The sequence below is a fragment of the Arvicanthis niloticus genome, chromosome 7 (assembly GCF_011762505.2).
Source record: "Arvicanthis niloticus isolate mArvNil1 chromosome 7, mArvNil1.pat.X, whole genome shotgun sequence".
In the NCBI taxonomy this organism is placed as follows: domain Eukaryota; kingdom Metazoa; phylum Chordata; class Mammalia; order Rodentia; family Muridae; genus Arvicanthis; species Arvicanthis niloticus.
Genome location: NC_047664.1, coordinates 9554399 through 9573338, shown reverse-complemented (window position 1 = coordinate 9573338; position 18940 = coordinate 9554399). Strand labels below are relative to the sequence as shown.

The window sequence follows — 18940 nt, the reverse complement described above, 5'->3', positions numbered from 1 at the left end:
TCTTAGTCTTTCAGAGAAGACCTGGCCACTTTCACATAAGGATCAGGTATACCCGAGTTATCTATTCAATTGCAGACCTATATTTTCTTAAGTAAATAAAAGTGAAGGTCATATAGGCACTCGTCCATTTATAGTACCTTATGTTTTTTTTTTAAAGTTTCATGTCTATTAATATTAGTTAACCTTTTGGTTGACAAATTCATAATAATTCAGCTGCATTGATGGCAAGATTCCAGCCATGAAGCATGTAAAAGGGGAAACACTATGTGTAATGTTTATGAGCCAGAGAGATATAGAAAGAACTTTGCCTATGTGGGGAGGTGGATAAGGGTTGATATGGCAGGTCTACTGTTACATATGGAGATGGGTATAAAAACCAGAAGTACAAATAAGGAGGGCCACAGAGTGAAGGTGGACATGGAAAGGGCCTTCGGGATACATCAGAATTAGGGATATATTGATGACCCACTTCCTGGTTTCCTATGTCTACCCCTTAGATATTTAATGAGTGACTCAATACAGAATACTGAAAAGGTTAACTGCAGGCTCCCCCCCCCCACCACCTACATTTTGTTGCGGGTTTCTTTTCTTTCTTCTTCTTTGTTTTCTTCTTCACAAAGAAATGCATTATTTCATCTTGACTAACACATTTTCATAAATTGAGAAGGTACAGGATGGTTTATTCTTCCTTCAACATTCTTTCTGGCATGTGAAATGTGACTTTAAATGAATGTATTAATTTCTACATTATAATAAAAGTTACAATTGATTCAAAGTTGAAAACATCCTTGAGATGCCAAGGTAGGTGACTCCAAAGGCTTCCACTGACACTTGGTGGTACTAGGTGGTACTACACTCTTTTTTTATAAATTTCTTGAAATGGTTAATATTTTGCTTGAGTGTAGATTTTTGTCTCAAGAGTCTCAATGAATATTCTATATAGAGCTGCAAATTAAAATCAATAGAGTTGTAATATTTCATTAGAAGATCTACATTATATTGTATAAATATCTACACTGCTGACCTATGCTACAATTGTGTTTCAGATAATTCATTTTTTCACCACAGTGAAATTTTCTACAATGAATCATGTTTTCTGTCTTTAATAGTACATTAGCACAATGAGACTCTAAATGCTAATTTTAAATGTTTTTAATTGAAATATAATTACATAACTTTCCCTCTCCCTTTCTTCCCTTCAGTTCCTCCCAACCACCATCCCTTCAACCCCCTCCAAGCCTCTTGCCTTTCAAGTTGATAGCCTCTTTTACTTGCTATTGTTATTTGTGATATTTATGCATGTGTGTCCTATCGAGTACATTTTTATGTATGTGTATGTATGTATGTGGTATGTATGTATGCATGTATGTATGTATATGATTTCAAGACTGACCACTCTGTATGGATAACAAATAAGAGGGCTTATCCCTGAGAGAGGCAAAGGGTGTTTGTAAATGAAGGAGGGTCCTAAACACAGATCTGACTAGACTTGCAGATTTGTAGACAGCAGTGAGTCTAGGAAAGAGACGGCAGCTCACCCAGGTAAGGTGGAAAGATGGATGATATGTGAAGATGGTGTGTTTGCAGGCCCTGTGTATGAAACCGGGCTTGTGGGTTTCCAGGTGGCAAAGGGTTTGGGGAAGAAGAGAAAGGGAAGAAGCAACTATCCTAGGAAAGGTGGGTCATGTACTAGGACTATAAATTTTCTTACACAACTTCAGCTCCTAAGAGGTTTGAAATTTTCTAGACCTCCACTGCTAATAAACGCCAAAAAGAAATAAAATTATGAGTCCAAGAGATGTGCACTGCTGTGTTAATTGTGTCACCATTTGCATCTGTCAAGAAATAAGAAAAGCCAAAGTATCCAATAACTGAGGGATCAATGAAGAAAATATGACATGAGCAAAATGAAATGCTACAAATGCTCAAAAAAGCCTTTATTTCCAATAATATGGATAATGAACGGAGCTCAAGGCTGTAATTTTAATTAAAATAAGCCATGCACATAAAGACATGTTTATATGATCTAATTCACATGAGTAATCTGAAAAAAAAACCAGACGATCTCATAATCAAAGAGAATAGGATGGCGCTTTCAGGGGCTAAGACGAGTAGGGTAGCAGTGAATAAGGAAATATCGATCCATCATTACTAGTCATAGTTAGAGGAGAAAGAAGTTCAGGTGTGCTTGTGCACAGCAGGACATCAACAGAGAGCCATAATACACTATAATTTTCAAAAAAATTACAGGAAAGATTTATAAAGTTTTACCATAAATAACAGCTGTGTGAGTGAACAGATGTACTTACACTGTTTTAAACATTATACAATAATGCATATATTTAAAATACTACACTACCCCATTATTATATATAATTAAAAATTTATACATACCAGTTTCAAATAAGGTGAATTAAAAAAATAACGTTATACAAACATTTTCAGAAAGATATTATTAAGTTGTAACCATTGTTATGGCTTTTCTTATTTTGGGAGACAATTCTGTAAATTGTGATGAAACATCTATAACATAAAATATACAAGCTTTTTGTGTTTCTGCTGTTTTTGTTTTCAGGTCTACATATGTAGCCCAGGCTGTACTAAAACTTGCAATCTTCTTGCCTTGTCCTCTTGTATGTTGGTAACCCCTGAGTAATGCCCTATGCACTGAAGATACTTGTCTTTGTTAGGGTTTTGTTGCTATAAAAAGACACCATGACCAAGGCAACTTTTGTAAGGAACAACATTTAACTGGGGCTGGCTTACAAGTTCAGAGGCTCAGTCAATTGGCATCAAGCTGGGAGCATGGCAGTGTCTAGGCAGGCATGTCACTGGAGGAGCTGAGAGTTCTACATCATGTTCCAAAGGCAAAGAGGAGAAGACTGATTTCCAGGAAGCTAAAAGGAAGTTATCAATTACCACCCCCATAGTGACATACTTCCTCCTATAAGACCACACCTACTCCAACAAAGCCACCTCCTAATAGTGTCACTCCCTGGGCCAAGCATATTTAACCAACACAATACTTAAGCAAGTGAGATGCCACACATTCACTCACTTTCCAGGTGTTTCACTGGGGGCTCTGATAGATGGAGACAATTCCCACCAGAACCCAGGGGCAGGAAGACCACCTGGGACCTCCATTTTCCATCTGTCTGCCTGTGAAGGATAAAGTCAAGTCACCTACCACTTCACCAAGCATCTGTATCACACTATTTCCCACTCAAAGACCCCAGAAGTCTCTAGATACACTTCCCCTTCTGCCTGTCTGGCATTCACAACACCCACAACCTTGCTGGGCATCCCATATCATGTAGAGTCTGACCACTCTCTCTCTCTCTCTCTCTCTCTCTCTCTCTCTATATATATATATATATATATATATATATATGACTAGTTTTCAATAGGAGAGAAATAGGAGTGGCTATAAAATATGTCCATCATCTTTAGTAATTAGAGAAGTAAAAACAATGTGAGTGTATTGGCTGGAGTAACCACAGAAACCAGGAAGGTAAAACTGGACCATGGGATAAGGGTAGTGCTCAAGAGGGGAATAGAGGGATTTAGATGCTATTAAGGAGATAATGGGAGAAATGTGGGTGAGGCAAGGAGGATGTGTATATGAAAAAAGAGGAACAGAAACGGAAAAAGTGGTATCAAAAATGTTTGAAAACCTCATGAAGAACCATATTATTTCATATTTTTCTAAAATTACATGAAGTATATATTAGTATATGTGTATACTTTCAATAAAATTATGCTTCTTGGGGTGATAATGCTCCCCCCCTCAAGAATCATAGACTGACAAATATCCTATTACCCGACATGGGAAAACCTTTTTGGAGTTGTTGGCCCAGTGTGTCCAAGAGACTCCCCAAAACAATATGTATCTGAGCTTGGTTGCCTCCTAGAACTTGAGCATAAATTCTTATTTCTGAAGACACTGTGCATTTAAAACTCAAGACTCAAAAGAGTCAAGCTGAATATGATACACAGTCTCCTCCCTGAGGGCTGGCTTTCATAACACAAGCTGCAAAGGCAGGAAAGAATCCAATAACCCTACACAGCTGTGATGCCTATAAATGTGAACCATCAGAGTGAGCATAATGATAAGATATCCTTAAAGGTACAAGAGTGTCACTCATCTTGGCAGCAACCAAAAGATATCTAATTAGTTTTAAGGCCTACTCAACAGGAGGAAAATCATACCTAGTACTGTAAACCTATCCAAATACCTGGGGCTATTGAAGTCAGGAATAGAAAAGAACCCACTACTTCCACCTTCATAAGCTAGTATAATTTCTAAGTCTAAACACTTCTCATGTAGTCACAGATATGTATAGCTCATACCCCTTATCAAAGAAGCTTCTCTTTGGAACAGAGAAGACCATTAATGAAAGCTACAACAGGCCGGTTGTGGTGGCACACGCCGGTAGGATTTGCTGAAGGAGGCAGAGGCAGGAGGATCACGAGTTCGAGGCCAGCCTGGTCTACACATTTGGGCTGGTGAGATGGCTCAGTGGTTAAGAGCACTGACTGCTCTTCCAGAGGTCATGAGTTCAAATCCCAGCAACCACATGGTGGCTCACAACCATTCATAATGAGATCTGATGCCCTTATAATGGGTGTCTGAAGACAGCTACAGTGTACTTACACAAAATAAATAAATAAATTCTTTTAAAAAAAAAAGAAAGAAAGAAAAGAAAGCTACAACAGATCAAAATACAGAAAACTGATCATAAAGTTCTTAGGATCAACTGCACAAACTCCACACCTGAAGCTGAGGAGACATTTGGCAAGAGCAGTGTAAAAATTGCAAAAGCCAGAGGACTAGAAATATGCTGTGCTATTGATCCTAAAATGACAGGGAAGCTATATCCATGATGCTTTATCTGCATGGATGCCTAAAAAGACATGAAGAATGACAATACCAAGGAAGGGGAACACATCACAAGTTTTCACCCCTAGAAAAGAACTACAGGCAGGTATGGACTACTGACATAGAACTTCCATTGGAGTGAGCCTCCAATTGATTCTCTGATGTAATGTGGTCCCCTAGAACATTAAACACACTTGACATGGTGCATTTACATATTTATGCATATATGTAATAATAATTAAAGTAAGAGAAGCAATGAGTTTGAGAAGGAGCAGGGAAATATGACAGGAATTGGAGGAAAGAGTGAGTGGGAAATTACATAATTAAATATTAATTTAACAAAAAGAGAAAACCTGGATAGGGATTTCCTACAGAAATGGTTCCTGTGAAAGATAAAGAGTTAATGTAGCTAGAGTATGTGATCAAAGAACACCATCCATAAAGATAAAAGCAGATGTTTTGCCAGGAGCTCTCAGGAGGCCATGACATTGCTGTTGCTATTGGTTACAGTGACACTGGATATTTTCAATACGAGTAGGAAAAAACATGACAGGTGGGAGACATTGTGGAGATTTCAAGCATTGGTCACTGGGGGAAAGGAAAGGATATTACATTTCAGAGAAATATTAAATCTGAGTAAAGGCTTGAATCTAGTTTCAGATGAATTTGTCATGCTGTGGAAGAAAAGAGTGGTTACTGTTGTATCTTTTGGTCTTGAATGGGCAAGTAAACAGACAAACACCCATGTGCAGATATCAGGAAACATAACTATAGGGTTGTGTGTAGCTGACAGATCATTTAGAAACAGGTCCTGACAATGTGAAATGTTTTCACAAGTGAGGCCAGGACAATGAGGGGTGGAGCTTCCTTGTTGTGTATGAGAATGGTGAAAGTTCAAGAGAAGCAAAGCCTTATGGGTAAGCAAAGTCATAATCTATAAATATTTGAACAGATATAATACAAACACTACCCTTAAATTTTAGTGACAGAATAATACAACCTAACATAAAGTTCTAACATAAGCTGCTCCAGGACTCTCCTAATAATATTCTTTATTGATTTTTCCCTTGTGTTAACCTCTACCATAATAATGTGTGATGATTCATGTTGAATTTAAAATTTCCAGCATTTAGAATCAACAGAGACAAGCCTTTGGGCAAAGTGTTTGTGAGGGATTTTCTTAATTACGTTAGCTGAGATGAGAATGCCTATCTTAATATGGTTGGCAACAGTCTATGGTTTGAGGTTCTATTTTTGTCATATATTTTGATCATGCTTCCCACCTCCTCCTGCTCCTTCCCATCTCCCTACCCACCCAACTTCATGTTCTCTCTCTCTCTCTCTCTCTCTCTCTCTCTCTCTCTCTCTCTCTCTCTCTCACACACACACACACACACACACACACACACACACCAAAAAGAAAGTCAAATCTATGGTTTTTTGTGCCCACTGCTCCTGGACATAGCCTACACTGGAGTATGGTTGATATAACCAGTGTCACCCCATTAAAATGGCTTCTTGGTCAGTTGTGGGATTCAGTGTTCCCTTCCCCTCTCAGTGCTGGGACCTTGTCTGTCTTCCATATACCTCTGTGCTGCCAGTCTCTAAGTTGACATGTGCATCAGTGCTGTTTTGTCTGGAATATACTGTATACTTGGTGCTATCCAGCATCTCTGTACCTTACATTCTTTCTTCCTCTGTTTCACATAGACCCCTGAGCCTTAAGGGGAGGGGTTTAATGAAGACATCCCATTTAGGAATGAGTGCTGCAAAATCTTCATACCACCAGTTTGGGTCTTGTCCACTGCAAAGAAGCTTTGGGTTGACCAGTGCCCCCATCAATAGGTATAGCACTATGTCAGTGAAGATATAACACTGAGATAGAAAACACAGCAGTCATCCTCTTCTTTGCTCAACATACTACACCTAGAAGCACATGCATTTACATATGGCTCATTGAAAGTCATTATTAATAACTTGGAATGTCTTCATAGTACAGGGACCAGAATGACAAGTGATACAAAATGATGAGTGTATGTGAGAGTCTTAAAGATTTAGCCAGAGAAGAAAAGACTGGGAGGATGACCATAACAGTGATCTTTAAATACTTTAAGTTCATTATAGCCACTGTTCAATTCTGCCCCTTAACTCCGGAAGATACAGTGAAATCCTGGTCTGTATTGTCTCAGACAGTGGCTTTCCTTGTATACATGTTCTTTACATTTTTGTCTTATGTGTATGACTTTTTCCTGAATATATTTCTGTATATTGTGCATATCTTGTGCCTGGGGAAGCCAAAAGGGGGCACAGATCTCCTGGAACTGGAGTTATAGACAGTTCTAATCCACTGCCCCATGGGTGCTGGGAATCCAACCCAGGTCCTCTTAAAGAGCAGCTGGTACTTTTAGTCACTGAGTCATCTTTCCATCTCTTTGGAATGGGATCATTGAAGATGTAATTTGGACAATGACATTAAACTGTTCTAGGGTGAACCTGTAGCCCCATATGAATATGATCTTGTAAGAAGATGATTGTGCAAAGATCTAGACAAGAGAGAGTGTCATGTGACCACTAATGCAGAGATTGGAACTACACATGTAAAGTATGCAGATTAGCCATGGCTGTCATCAGACCAGAAAGAGCAAGGAGAAAGCAAGGGAGATCTTCCATACAGGCTTGAAGGCTAGCAGGACTAACTACATATTCTTTTATAGGTCTAAGTTGCACAGTTTAGGATACATTAAAAAGTCCCAAAAATATTACTTGATATTCATTTTACTTATTACAAACCATAAGAATGTGTTTTTTCAATTGCTAGAATATGTATGTTTCAAGTATTTATGTAAAAATAACATATTTGGCAATATCACCTTCAAGTGAAAGCATTGGAGTGTATTCTAATTAAAGCCATCTGATGTTTTGGCTATCACCTGCTGAAGTTAAGGGATCATGTGAAATATTCAAAAACTAAACCTTCCAAAGTATAAATATTTTCTTAAATTATATATTGGGAGCTGAGAGCTGATTCCAGTCTTAAGAGCTAGTAGATGTATTTTTGCCAAAATACAAAAGTCCTCATGGTAGATGGTTGGAATTCGGGCCAGTTCTGCCTCTTTCTTACCCACTCTACCCTTGAGAGAAGCCCCAACTTCTATTTTCTGCTTTTAAATTAAATAGGGGCATCTTCTAAAAAGCCATCTTCTGTACTATCTGTGGGTTCCTTCTCCTTGGCTAGGAATCTTCCTTCCCAGCAGCCTGTCTTGTGCTCTTCTGGGAAGCTTTGGATTTGGTCTATTTTTGGTATTTATTTATTTATTTATTTATTTATTTATTTATTTATTTATTTATGGAGACCAGACTAGCCTGACTTTTTCCTGCTTTCTATGTAGGCCTTTCCAGGCTGTGAGCCTTGGTTCTAATTACTGTCAGTTGAGCACAATTTTGTAGAAGTTAAGCTTTGGTTCTTCCTCCTAGTCCCTCCCAGAAGTAAGATGCAGACTCAAAATATATTTGCAAATACCTTGGCCATATAGGTAGGCTCTAATCTGACTAAATCATAACAAAAAGGACCCAATTATTTTAACCTACATTTTGCCATGTGGCTGGCATATATCCTTTTCCTCACATCTTTTCCCCTGGACCTCCCACCTTGCTCTATTCTAGAATTCTTTTTTTTTAAAAAAAAAATTATTTATTTTATTGCATTGTATTGGATATTTTTTATTTACATTTCAAATGTTATCCCCTTTTCTGGTTGCTCCCCACTGAAACTCCCTATCCCACCTCCCTCCCCTGCTTCTGAGGGGTGTTCTCTCACCCACCCACTTACTCCCGCCTCCCTGCCCTCGAATTCCCCTATACTGGGGCATCAAGCCTTCACAGGACCAAGAGCCTCTCTTCCCATTGATGCCCAACAAGGCCATCCTCTGCTAAATATGTGGCTGGAGCCATGGATCACTCCTTGTGTACTCCTTGGTTGGTAGTTTAGTACCTGGGAGCTCTGGGGTGGGTCTGGTTGGTTGATATTATTGTTCTTTTTATGGGGTTGCAAAACCCTTCAGCTCCTTCAGTTCTTTCTCTAACTCCTCCATTGGGGACTCTGGCAGAGCCTCTCAGGAGACAGCTATATCCAGTTCCTGTCAGCATGCACTTCTTGGCATCCACAATAGTGTCCGGATTTGGTGATAGAATTCATTCTCCTCCCAGATCTTCCACCTCTATTTTCTGCTTTAGCCATGGGCCATAAGCTTTCTAATTGACAGGCAATGCATCCATACAATACACAAGATATTCACTCTACAGTAGATAATTGGCAAAAATGAGTTTTTACTCAGACACTCAGAATTTTTAACAAGGTGATTTTATTTCTATGCCATTACTTAATGTTTCCAATCACAGCAACATGTCCATGACAACCCTAGCAGGTTAAGGATACCCTGGAAACACAATCACAGTTCCATTTACTGAAAATCATTAGCAGATGTAGCTAGCACTGTGTACAAGCATAGATTCTGAAACTGGTAGTTTTGAAATCTGTGTGTGTCAGACAGGTGGAGGGCACAGTGTGTAGTAATTGATATTCTTTCTATAAAAAGCAGTTGAGCGGGCTAGCACAGCATTAAAGAAGGAAGGTTCCACAGATTTCAGCATGATGTTCAGAGGACATCAAGAGTAATAAAGAGATGATTAGAGCCTAGAATTTAAATTTACTCAATTATAACCTCTTCAGTTTCAAAAACGAAGGCAAATTTAGTGGTGAGGGACACAGTTGGAATTTACTACTTTTCATACTTTGTGAGTTTTTAACAGATCCAACAAATGTCTTCATCTCAATTTTCTTACACACAAATATGCCTGATGTCTTCCTGTAAGATTTGCCCAAATAGCACAATATAAGTTCATGAACTAAATATTTGGCTAAGTTTTTGGCAAAAGTTGGGGTTGAGTAATGGTTGGGTAGTAGTAGGCTGTTTTGTTTGTTTGTTTATCTTTCCAATAGTTAATATTTTCTTCCCCTGGTTGTCCACAATGCAATTTGTGGAAAGACATGGGTCAAGGTCATGAATGAGGTGATCCCAATTGTTCTTTGAAGATTACTAATTCTAATTCTCCTGTTCAACTCTGACTCATCAACATTTTATTTTAATTTTGGCAGAGTTTTATTATGTAGCCCTGACTGACTTGGACCTCACTGTGTAAACCAGGCTAATCTCAAACTCACAGAGAGCTGACTGCCTCTGCCTCCCAAGGCTAAGATTAAGAACATGTGCTACTATACCTAGTCCAGGAACTATTTCTTGACATTTTTCTACATACTAAGTACTAAAGTAATAGAAAGATCAATCAGAAACTGCCCTTTGACTTGACATACAACTCAAGAAATAAACAGGCCGTATGAATAGCAAATACAGGTATTGGGTCAGTGAACTCATTTTAACCACAGATTACAAATTCCCAGATATTAACGGATGGACAGACAACAGCACAGCTTTAAACACACATGTATGGGTTTCTCAGCACATGTGTATAGACTTTGAAGTCATGTTAATTCCCATCTCTTTTTCTTTCTCTATCAGTCTGTGTGGCTGTGTGGAAGAACCACCACATGAGGACAGTCACCAACTACTTCATAGTCAACCTTTCCCTGGCAGATGTGCTTGTGACCATCACCTGCCTTCCAGCCACCCTCGTTGTGGATATCACCGAGACCTGGTTCTTTGGGCAGTCCCTATGTAAGGTCATTCCTTATTTACAGGTAATTTTTTTGAACCCTTTTACATGTTCTGAGCCTTTTTATATGTTTTTAATTAAAAACATTATGGTCTGGTAAAATAGTTAATGAGTTAATAAATAAATATAGATGTTCAAGAAGTGAACAATTTAAGGATGGTTATACTTGAGATTTACTGAATAAATCATGCCTGGATAAAATTGAGCCAATAATGCTGTTAATTATTTCATAGTCCTCATTATAAAATAGATGATTTGAACAAACTAATGATTAAGATATCGATCCTAGCTCAAATAATCATGAGCATTTGTTTTTCAATAATCAGGAATATCAGTTTTTCTTAATGATTTCTCTTCTTCCTGAAAAATTAAGAGGTATGTGGTCAATGAAGGGCAACTTTGGGCATCAGTTCTGATTTGGAATGTCAGTTCCACACCATCTCTAGATGGCACATTATTAGGTAAAATACATAGACTCTTGGCACTCACTTACCCAAAATGGTAATTTTAGAAAGATCCACCTCATATAGTGGTTGTGACAGATTATTTAGATCATTTACACAACTCTCTTGGCCCTGTGATTACCTCATCGTAATCTTACAAAGCAATACATCATTTTTCTGTCTAACGCAACTTATGAGCAAGTTCTGAATGTCAAGGGTCAAAGGGAGATTCTTGTTCCCAGATAAAGAGTGTCCAGTTCACCCATTTCCACAAGAGAAAAACCAATGTGTAATCACAGACTGGAAGTAAACTGTACTCATCACTTAACTCATCTCACCTCAACCTCTTGTTAGAAGCATGCAAGTGCACCAAGAAATTCATGTGCTAGCAAAACCAGTCTCCACCTTACCTTTTCCCTTGTGTTTCAGGGAAACAGAGGCACAGTGATAGTGCTTTCATTTCAAGTCCAGTATTTTTTCTTCTAGTTGACACAGCCAAACACTAATTGCTTTTTATCCCTAATACATGGTTAAAATATTTTGTATACATGCATATAATACACTTTCTATGTATGGAAGCTACACAGGAATATTTGGTTGTGTTTGGCTTTTACTATTTTGAAACAATTTACATGTTGTTTTTCTTCTAAAACAATACATCTTAGAGTTATGAGTAATATACTATAATACTTTGACAAATTCTTAAATTATTTAAGAATCTTATAAATGGAAAAATTCAACTTAATAATTAAAATAGGCCTCTTAGATCTTTAATAATTTGTAATTCCACGACCAATAAATCTATCCTTGGTGAGCAACCATTATATATTTTATTAACTAATACTGACTGGAGTAATTGGTTCTTTTAAAATATTTTTTATAAGACATAATGTTTCAGAAGAGGCTGGTAACAGGAAATGGCAGGAAAAGAACAAATGAATGTGAGTGGGTGACTGGCAGTGGACAGGCAGACAGGCTCGACAGTTTGCCCCAGTTATATCTTACCTCCTCCTGTCCCATTAGGCCCTATTACCCACACTCATGTCTAGTCATGGGTCTTTGAGAACGTTCTGGAATATCTATATATAATTTAAAATAAGTCGCCTCGGGCTTTACCTTCTGAATGGAATACCCAGAATATATATGAAGGACCAAGATACCCAAAGGCAGAAATTCCCAACATCTCTCTCTACTGTCTGTATTCACAATATTTACAGTTCATTTCTAGGTTCTAGATTCAGGCTGAAATGAGAGAGAGGTGGGAGGAAAGAAGGGAGGGAGGGAGGGAGGGAGGGAGGGAGGGAGGGAGGGAGGGAGAAAGAGAGAGCGGTGACTTACAATCATTCATAATAAGATGCAATTTTATGTTTTGCAAGAATATCTGATAAAATGGATGCTAATTACACACTTAATGTGCTTAAGACATTGACAGACATAGGAACTGAAATAAATCATTGGTTGACTCAATGGCTTCTAGTTTTCCCTACTAGAAGTAGACCAGTATAACCTCTCACCCTATGTACACCAAAGAAAGCAATACATCCAGTTTGATTCTGGAACTGAATGTCAGTCTTTGAAGTGAGCTTATATCAATTGATCATTACAGTTTATTAGTTGTGGGACATACTAGAAATAACATTTGAATTTGAGCCATGTTGCTTTCATTGATCAGAATACATGAATAATAAATTGGGAGGCCTTGATGGACATTTGCACTTCTAATTGCTGGAAGAAATAAACATAGCCTTGTCCCAGCAGTCACAAAACAGCAGCCCTACAGATCTAGACTATTCTTTTGCTACCCACATTAAAAGTGGAATCTGGGGACTAAGGTCCTCAGTTTCCTAAGCATAAAAACAAGAGGGAGTAGGGAAGTCACTAAAAGAAATTTGAAGGTGCCTAAACTTCCCAACAGTCATCAATTAACATAAGATTAACTTACAGAAAATTAGCCTCCAAGAGTTGAGAAAAATCTATGGGTTTAGTTAGATGATCTATGAGTAGTCTTTCTTGAAACATCTAAGTAAGATGATAAATATAGTATCATGATTAATATCATCATTTTAAGTATAATGAGTAAGAGTAAATACACAGCACTTGTGTGGAAGCCTTGAGTTAGGCATTTTGCATCTCAGTTAACTCTACAATCTCATTTAATCAATGCTTCATTCAGAACAGAATCATGTGTTAAAGACAGGTCCATACATTAATTATATGGGAACCAACAGGGTTGAAATGTTTATTTCTTTCCATTTTCAAAATGAAGAATCACTTGTGATGTTGCTATTTACATACAAGTCTATACTAGGAGGACCTGCCTCTTTTTAGGAACAAGTTACTAATTCTGTCAGTGAGTAAACTATAGTACACATACTCACATACAGAATTCTCTTTCAGTGAGATTTAGGCTTTTATTTGTTCCACTATATTGAAAATCAATTGATACAAAGTGCCCTTTTTTATTTAAAAACATGAAATAAGATACCCATGCCTTATCTACAATAATGAAATGTAACATGTGAAAGCCTACATGGTAATTTAAAATACATAGTGCTGTGTCATTCTGGTTGAAAAAGAATTTTCAGTTGCAGAAGAACATATGTATTTTTTTCTTAGAGAATAAACACTACTTACCCTGGCAGTACAAAAACTGCAAAACAAAGTAAAGATAGGAATTATTCAAACATGATAATCTGAGCATTTAGTGTGAGAAAACTGCAAGGTTTCAAAGCACCTACTACTTCCCATCTGAAAGGAAACAGGAAATACAAAGTTTCCTCACTGGCTTCTACATTTCTACTTTCATCGTTATTTTTTTTAACATGAAAATTATTTATGGGAATTGATACATGGAGCAGGCCACCCTGAATGCCCTCTTTGCTGATGTATCAAATGTGCTCAAGGTACCTTTCAGACACCTAGTAATCCTCTTGACTCATGTTCCTTTCTTCTCCCTCTAGACTGTGTCGGTGTCCGTGTCTGTTCTTACATTGAGCTGCATTGCCTTGGACCGATGGTACGCCATTTGTCACCCTTTGATGTTCAAGAGCACTGCCAAACGGGCTCGAAACAGCATTGTTGTCATCTGGATCGTCTCCTGCATCATAATGATTCCTCAAGCCATTGTCATGGAGTGCAGCAGCATGCTCCCTGGCCTAGCCAATAAGACCACCCTCTTTACAGTATGTGATGAACACTGGGGCGGTAAGTAGGCTTCATCCATGTGCTCACATTGACATGGTACCCGCAAATGATGGATTAGCATCACTATGGTCTTATACACTTTATTAACATACGTTTAAAAGAGCTCAGCAAAAGGGTGAAAACAGAGCTGAAACACACAATTTGGATAAATAATTTAGGTCCTTTGGAGATGCTTTATGAACAATTTTTAATTTTCACATTTTTTACAGTGGAAATGAATTGAGGAGTTTATTCAATGACTCATTTTTAGTTATTTCTTATAATTTTAAAGCAACAGGTCAATGAAACAAATCAAATTACAAATTAACGGTTTGTTAAAATCATATGAAAGTTTTCTCAAAAACCTAAATACAGATATTATATATAACCTAGTTTTCTCACTCCTGGACATAAACCTGAAGGACTCAGTATTTTATTTCAGAGATACCTAAGCATCTATGTTTATTCTTACTCTATTCATAATATTAAATAAAACCATAATCAGCATAGACATTTAGGAAAGTGTGATACATATCACAATGGAATTTTATCCCACCATAAAGAAAAATAAAATAATCAGGGAAATGGATGGAGATAGAAAATATTACATGGAGTAAACACAGGATGAGAAAGACAACTGCTACATGTGCTCTCCCACGTGTGTATCTTAGCATTTCATTTTTTAAGTGTCAATTTACGTGCAAATAAAGCAAGGCAGATGCCAAAAAACTAGAAAGGACCCTGTGAGAGGGGAAGAAAAAACGATATGTTAAGGACAAGTTGTACGAAGAGTAACAGAACACACTTACCTTAAAGGTGTATTTTCAGTTTAAAACTGTGTTCTTAGAGCATCTCAGTATCACAGAGATGCTTGTTCACTGAGTGTGGAATTACATCAGTTAGAAATCACCTCTGTGTGGTATACATCTATACATACCCAGCACCCATGATAGCAAAATAAACAAGCAGAATTTTAGAGACATTGTGATTCTTTGCCTCAAAACTTCTTAACAATGGGAACATACCCAGCCATGCATGGCAGAGACACAGATAAGGACAGAGAAAACAATAACAGAAGGTTACCATGCATTTCAGCATGGCATGTACTAGCTACACATGAGAGAAACAAATTCCCCTCTTTTAGATAATTGCATTATCATGGCTCACGCTTGCAGAATTTAAACATCAGGAAAGAATGATTGTTAAATATACATGGAACAGGCAGTCACACTTATGAGAAAGATGAATCAAGCCAGGTGACTTGGGAGGCTCAGGTAGATGGATCCTGAATCCTAAGCCAGATTAGGCTGCACGTTGATACTCAGTCTTAAAAGAGGAAGAAAAATATCAAAACAACCAAAGCAAATAAATAAAAACTATAATAAATAAAAACTTACAATTTGAATTTCCTGTTGCTCAAGATATTGAATTATTTTCAATTAGTCTTATTCTTCTTTCCTAACATTGTGATGCTTTTGCTTTTTTCAATCTTCAATTTCTTAATGAAATATCCTTTAATATTATGGACAAAAATAAACCGAATGGAAAGCTCCTAAATACTTTCCTTAAGTGTCCACATCTCAAACCACAGCTAGAGCATCTGGAGTGTGCCAGGCATTTGCCTAATAGAGCACCTTCCCCAGTAAGGCCAAAAGACAAACAAACCACTGTGTGATTAATGGACTTATGTACCAAGTTCTAGGGACACAAAGGAGAGAACACTGTCAGTCCTGGCAATCTGGGCAAATGTTTACAAAGACATTGCTAAAATTTCAACAAGCATTAAAGATGAATATCAATTCTGACAACTGGAAGCAGGGAATGGGCATCCAGGGGAAGGAAAAGATGTGTTGCTGAAACCGAAGCATAGAAACCCACATCTTAAGGAAGAAGGGGCAGGGGAGAAGGCATAACTTGTGGGGCACAGGCAGCCTGGGGAAATTACTGAAAAGCATTCTACAACCCATACCCTGACCCTTCTCTCTTAATCCATGACTAAACCGAGCCCTACAGAGATTATACTATGTGTTCAAATTAGAAAGCAGTGTGTACATGTCAATTACCAGACATCTATTGAAATGTGGGCATACTTTGAGATAATGAAAAGGGCAATTAGAGAAAATACTTAGTACTCTTTAAATGTCAGGGAAGATTTTCTAAGGTACTTTGACAATGGGTTCCATTCAGATGTTCATGAATATATATAAACGATAGCCTCCACACATGACCAAGCATCATTAACCCGTTAACAAAAAAATTACCAAGCTGCAGAATCCTACCCACAAATGTAATTAAGTAGAATGTTCTGTTGTTTATATCACATAACTACACATAATATTTTTAAATGACAAATAAACTGTAAATAAACAAAATTTATTTCTATTTCTAGTATTTTATTATCTGGTTTTCATACAAATATTCAAAAATCATTGATAAAACTACTTGAAAGTAATCTGGTAGTTACTCAAAATGATTATCGGGGACAAAATAAATTGACACTGAATTGAGATGATAATTCACAAAATAAACAATCAATAAAACTATTATTTTTCAGATATTCATTTCAAATTACCAACAATTTATTGATTTCAAGAAGAGTGGAAGATAATTTTAAATGGCTTCTGATCATTTAACGCATTATCTATCTCATATGCTAACATTAACATTCTTAAATAGAATACCCTTGTTCATAGAGCCCATTGAAAATTCCATGCCCAAATTAAATGTTAAGGATCAGCATAGGTATTATACCTCTCTTCGTTTGCTTTCTATTGCTGTGATAAACCCAAAGACCAGAACCGACTTGTGGGATGAAAAGTTTATTGTAGCTGATAGTTTGGCAATCATCAAAGGAAGTCAGAGCAAGAAATTAAGACAGTTCCTGAAAGCAGGAACTGAAGTACAAACCATGAAGGAACACTTCTTGCTGGCTTGATACCCATGGCTTATTCAGATGCTTTCTTATACAACCCAGGGCCATTTGCCTAGGAATGGCACTGCCTATAATGGGCTGGACTCTCCGACATCAGTCCTTAAGAAAATTGCCCACAGTCTTGCCTATAGGCCAATGTGGTGAAGGGATTTTCTCAATTGAAATTCCTTCTTCCCAGATCACTCTAGCTTATGTTAACTTGGAAAAAAAAAAAACCAACCATAATTCAAAATATCACACACCATAGAAAAGCATATAGTTTATAATGTTACTTCTCCGTAATGCTCTTTAGTGCAACTTAAAACATTGGCTGTAGAATACAGTATCTTCTATTTGAGATTAATTTATTATCTGTGATTCTTATTTTTTAACCTATCTCCTAAATTTAATAAACATAGGATTATGAAAATAAATGGTATTGTTTTAATTATCAAATGATAGCATATAAGAACTCCCACTGGTCTGTTGTCTATCAAATCATTTTGGGAAGCCATGCAAATAAATATCCTTCATACATGGTACAAGATGACTGGAATTTCTCTAAACAGCAGTATTGTGAAGGATGGGAGACCATGCAGGGACCAGTGTTTTCAAAATGATCATATTCTTCATGTTCATGTTTTTTAAAAACAAAAAAACCAGATCCCTCCAACAGAAAATAACACAAGGTACATGTGTGTCTGAGCTGCTCACTTTAACATACAATGTGGGTGTGTCCTACTAAATTAATTCCTGTTGCACTACACTGTTATCCATGTTGATTGTTTGCTCTGTAACCTCTCCCACATTTATAAAACTTTATAATTTCCAGAATTATGTTCATACTTCCTTGGCTAGCAAGTGAATATTAAGTTCCTTAATAAAAGCTTTATTTAAAGAAAGTTACTTATTTTAACACTCACTTCAAGAAATAATCATCTGATCATGCCTCGATCAAATGTTTATGAATATAAATGTCCACCAAATATTGTTCAAGACATTAGAATTGTATTTGAAAGGGAGTCTCATTGTAGCCAAAGGTAGTCTTTGAACTCATTTTGTAGCATAGTCTATCTTAAAACTCTTTTTGTAACCCAAGCTGTCTTAGAATTTACTCTAAATCCCAGGCTGTCCTCAATCCCAAGATTTAGCAAATATATTATTATTGCCTAGGCCTCATGAATTCTAGGATTTCAGGAATAAGTCACAGAGTCAGCTAATATTGTAGATTGATTATACCTCTCCTCATGGATCTAACAAAATGTACTTTGATGATCTGACAAAAGAAAAATAGAGTGAACCTTCCTTATGATCAATGTAATTATGGCTTTTGACTCATTATGAGTTTATTAATATATATTTATATATATATATATATTAATAAACAGTTGTAAAATATTCATTAAGTTTATAAGTTGTCTATTTGAATATTGGCAAATTATGTTTAACATACTTGTCCCTGACAAGTGTATCACAGAGGAAAATGTAATTTTTGTATAATTAGGTAAATATCCTGGTGGACAATGTGCCTTAACTCTTCTAAAGAATATTATTCTTTAATCTCTGATTTCAAAGATATCATAAATATCCATATTTGTTTCTGATTTCTTGATTTGAGATAGTAATAGGTAAGAAGATAAATAGAGATAAATAGATGGATAGATAGATAGATGATAGATAGATAGATAGATAGATAGATAGATAGATAGATAGATAGATATGGATTTATAGATACATACAGACAAGAATTTATTTAGATACTGCCTTCCATCAGTTGAATAAAGATACTGGTTG

General features: G+C 36.8%; 1 protein-coding gene across 1 annotated transcript in view; it reads left to right on the top strand.

Moving 5' to 3' along the window:
- The window catches only part of Hcrtr2 (hypocretin receptor 2), a 93877-nt gene that overhangs the window by 49960 nt on the left and 24977 nt on the right, over positions 1-18940 (top strand). Inside the window, exons 2-3 of the mRNA XM_034509161.2 lie at positions 10456-10634; positions 14013-14256. Of these exons, the coding sequence (XP_034365052.1) occupies positions 10456-10634; positions 14013-14256 (423 nt within the window). The remainder of the gene's footprint in view (positions 1-10455; positions 10635-14012; positions 14257-18940) is intronic.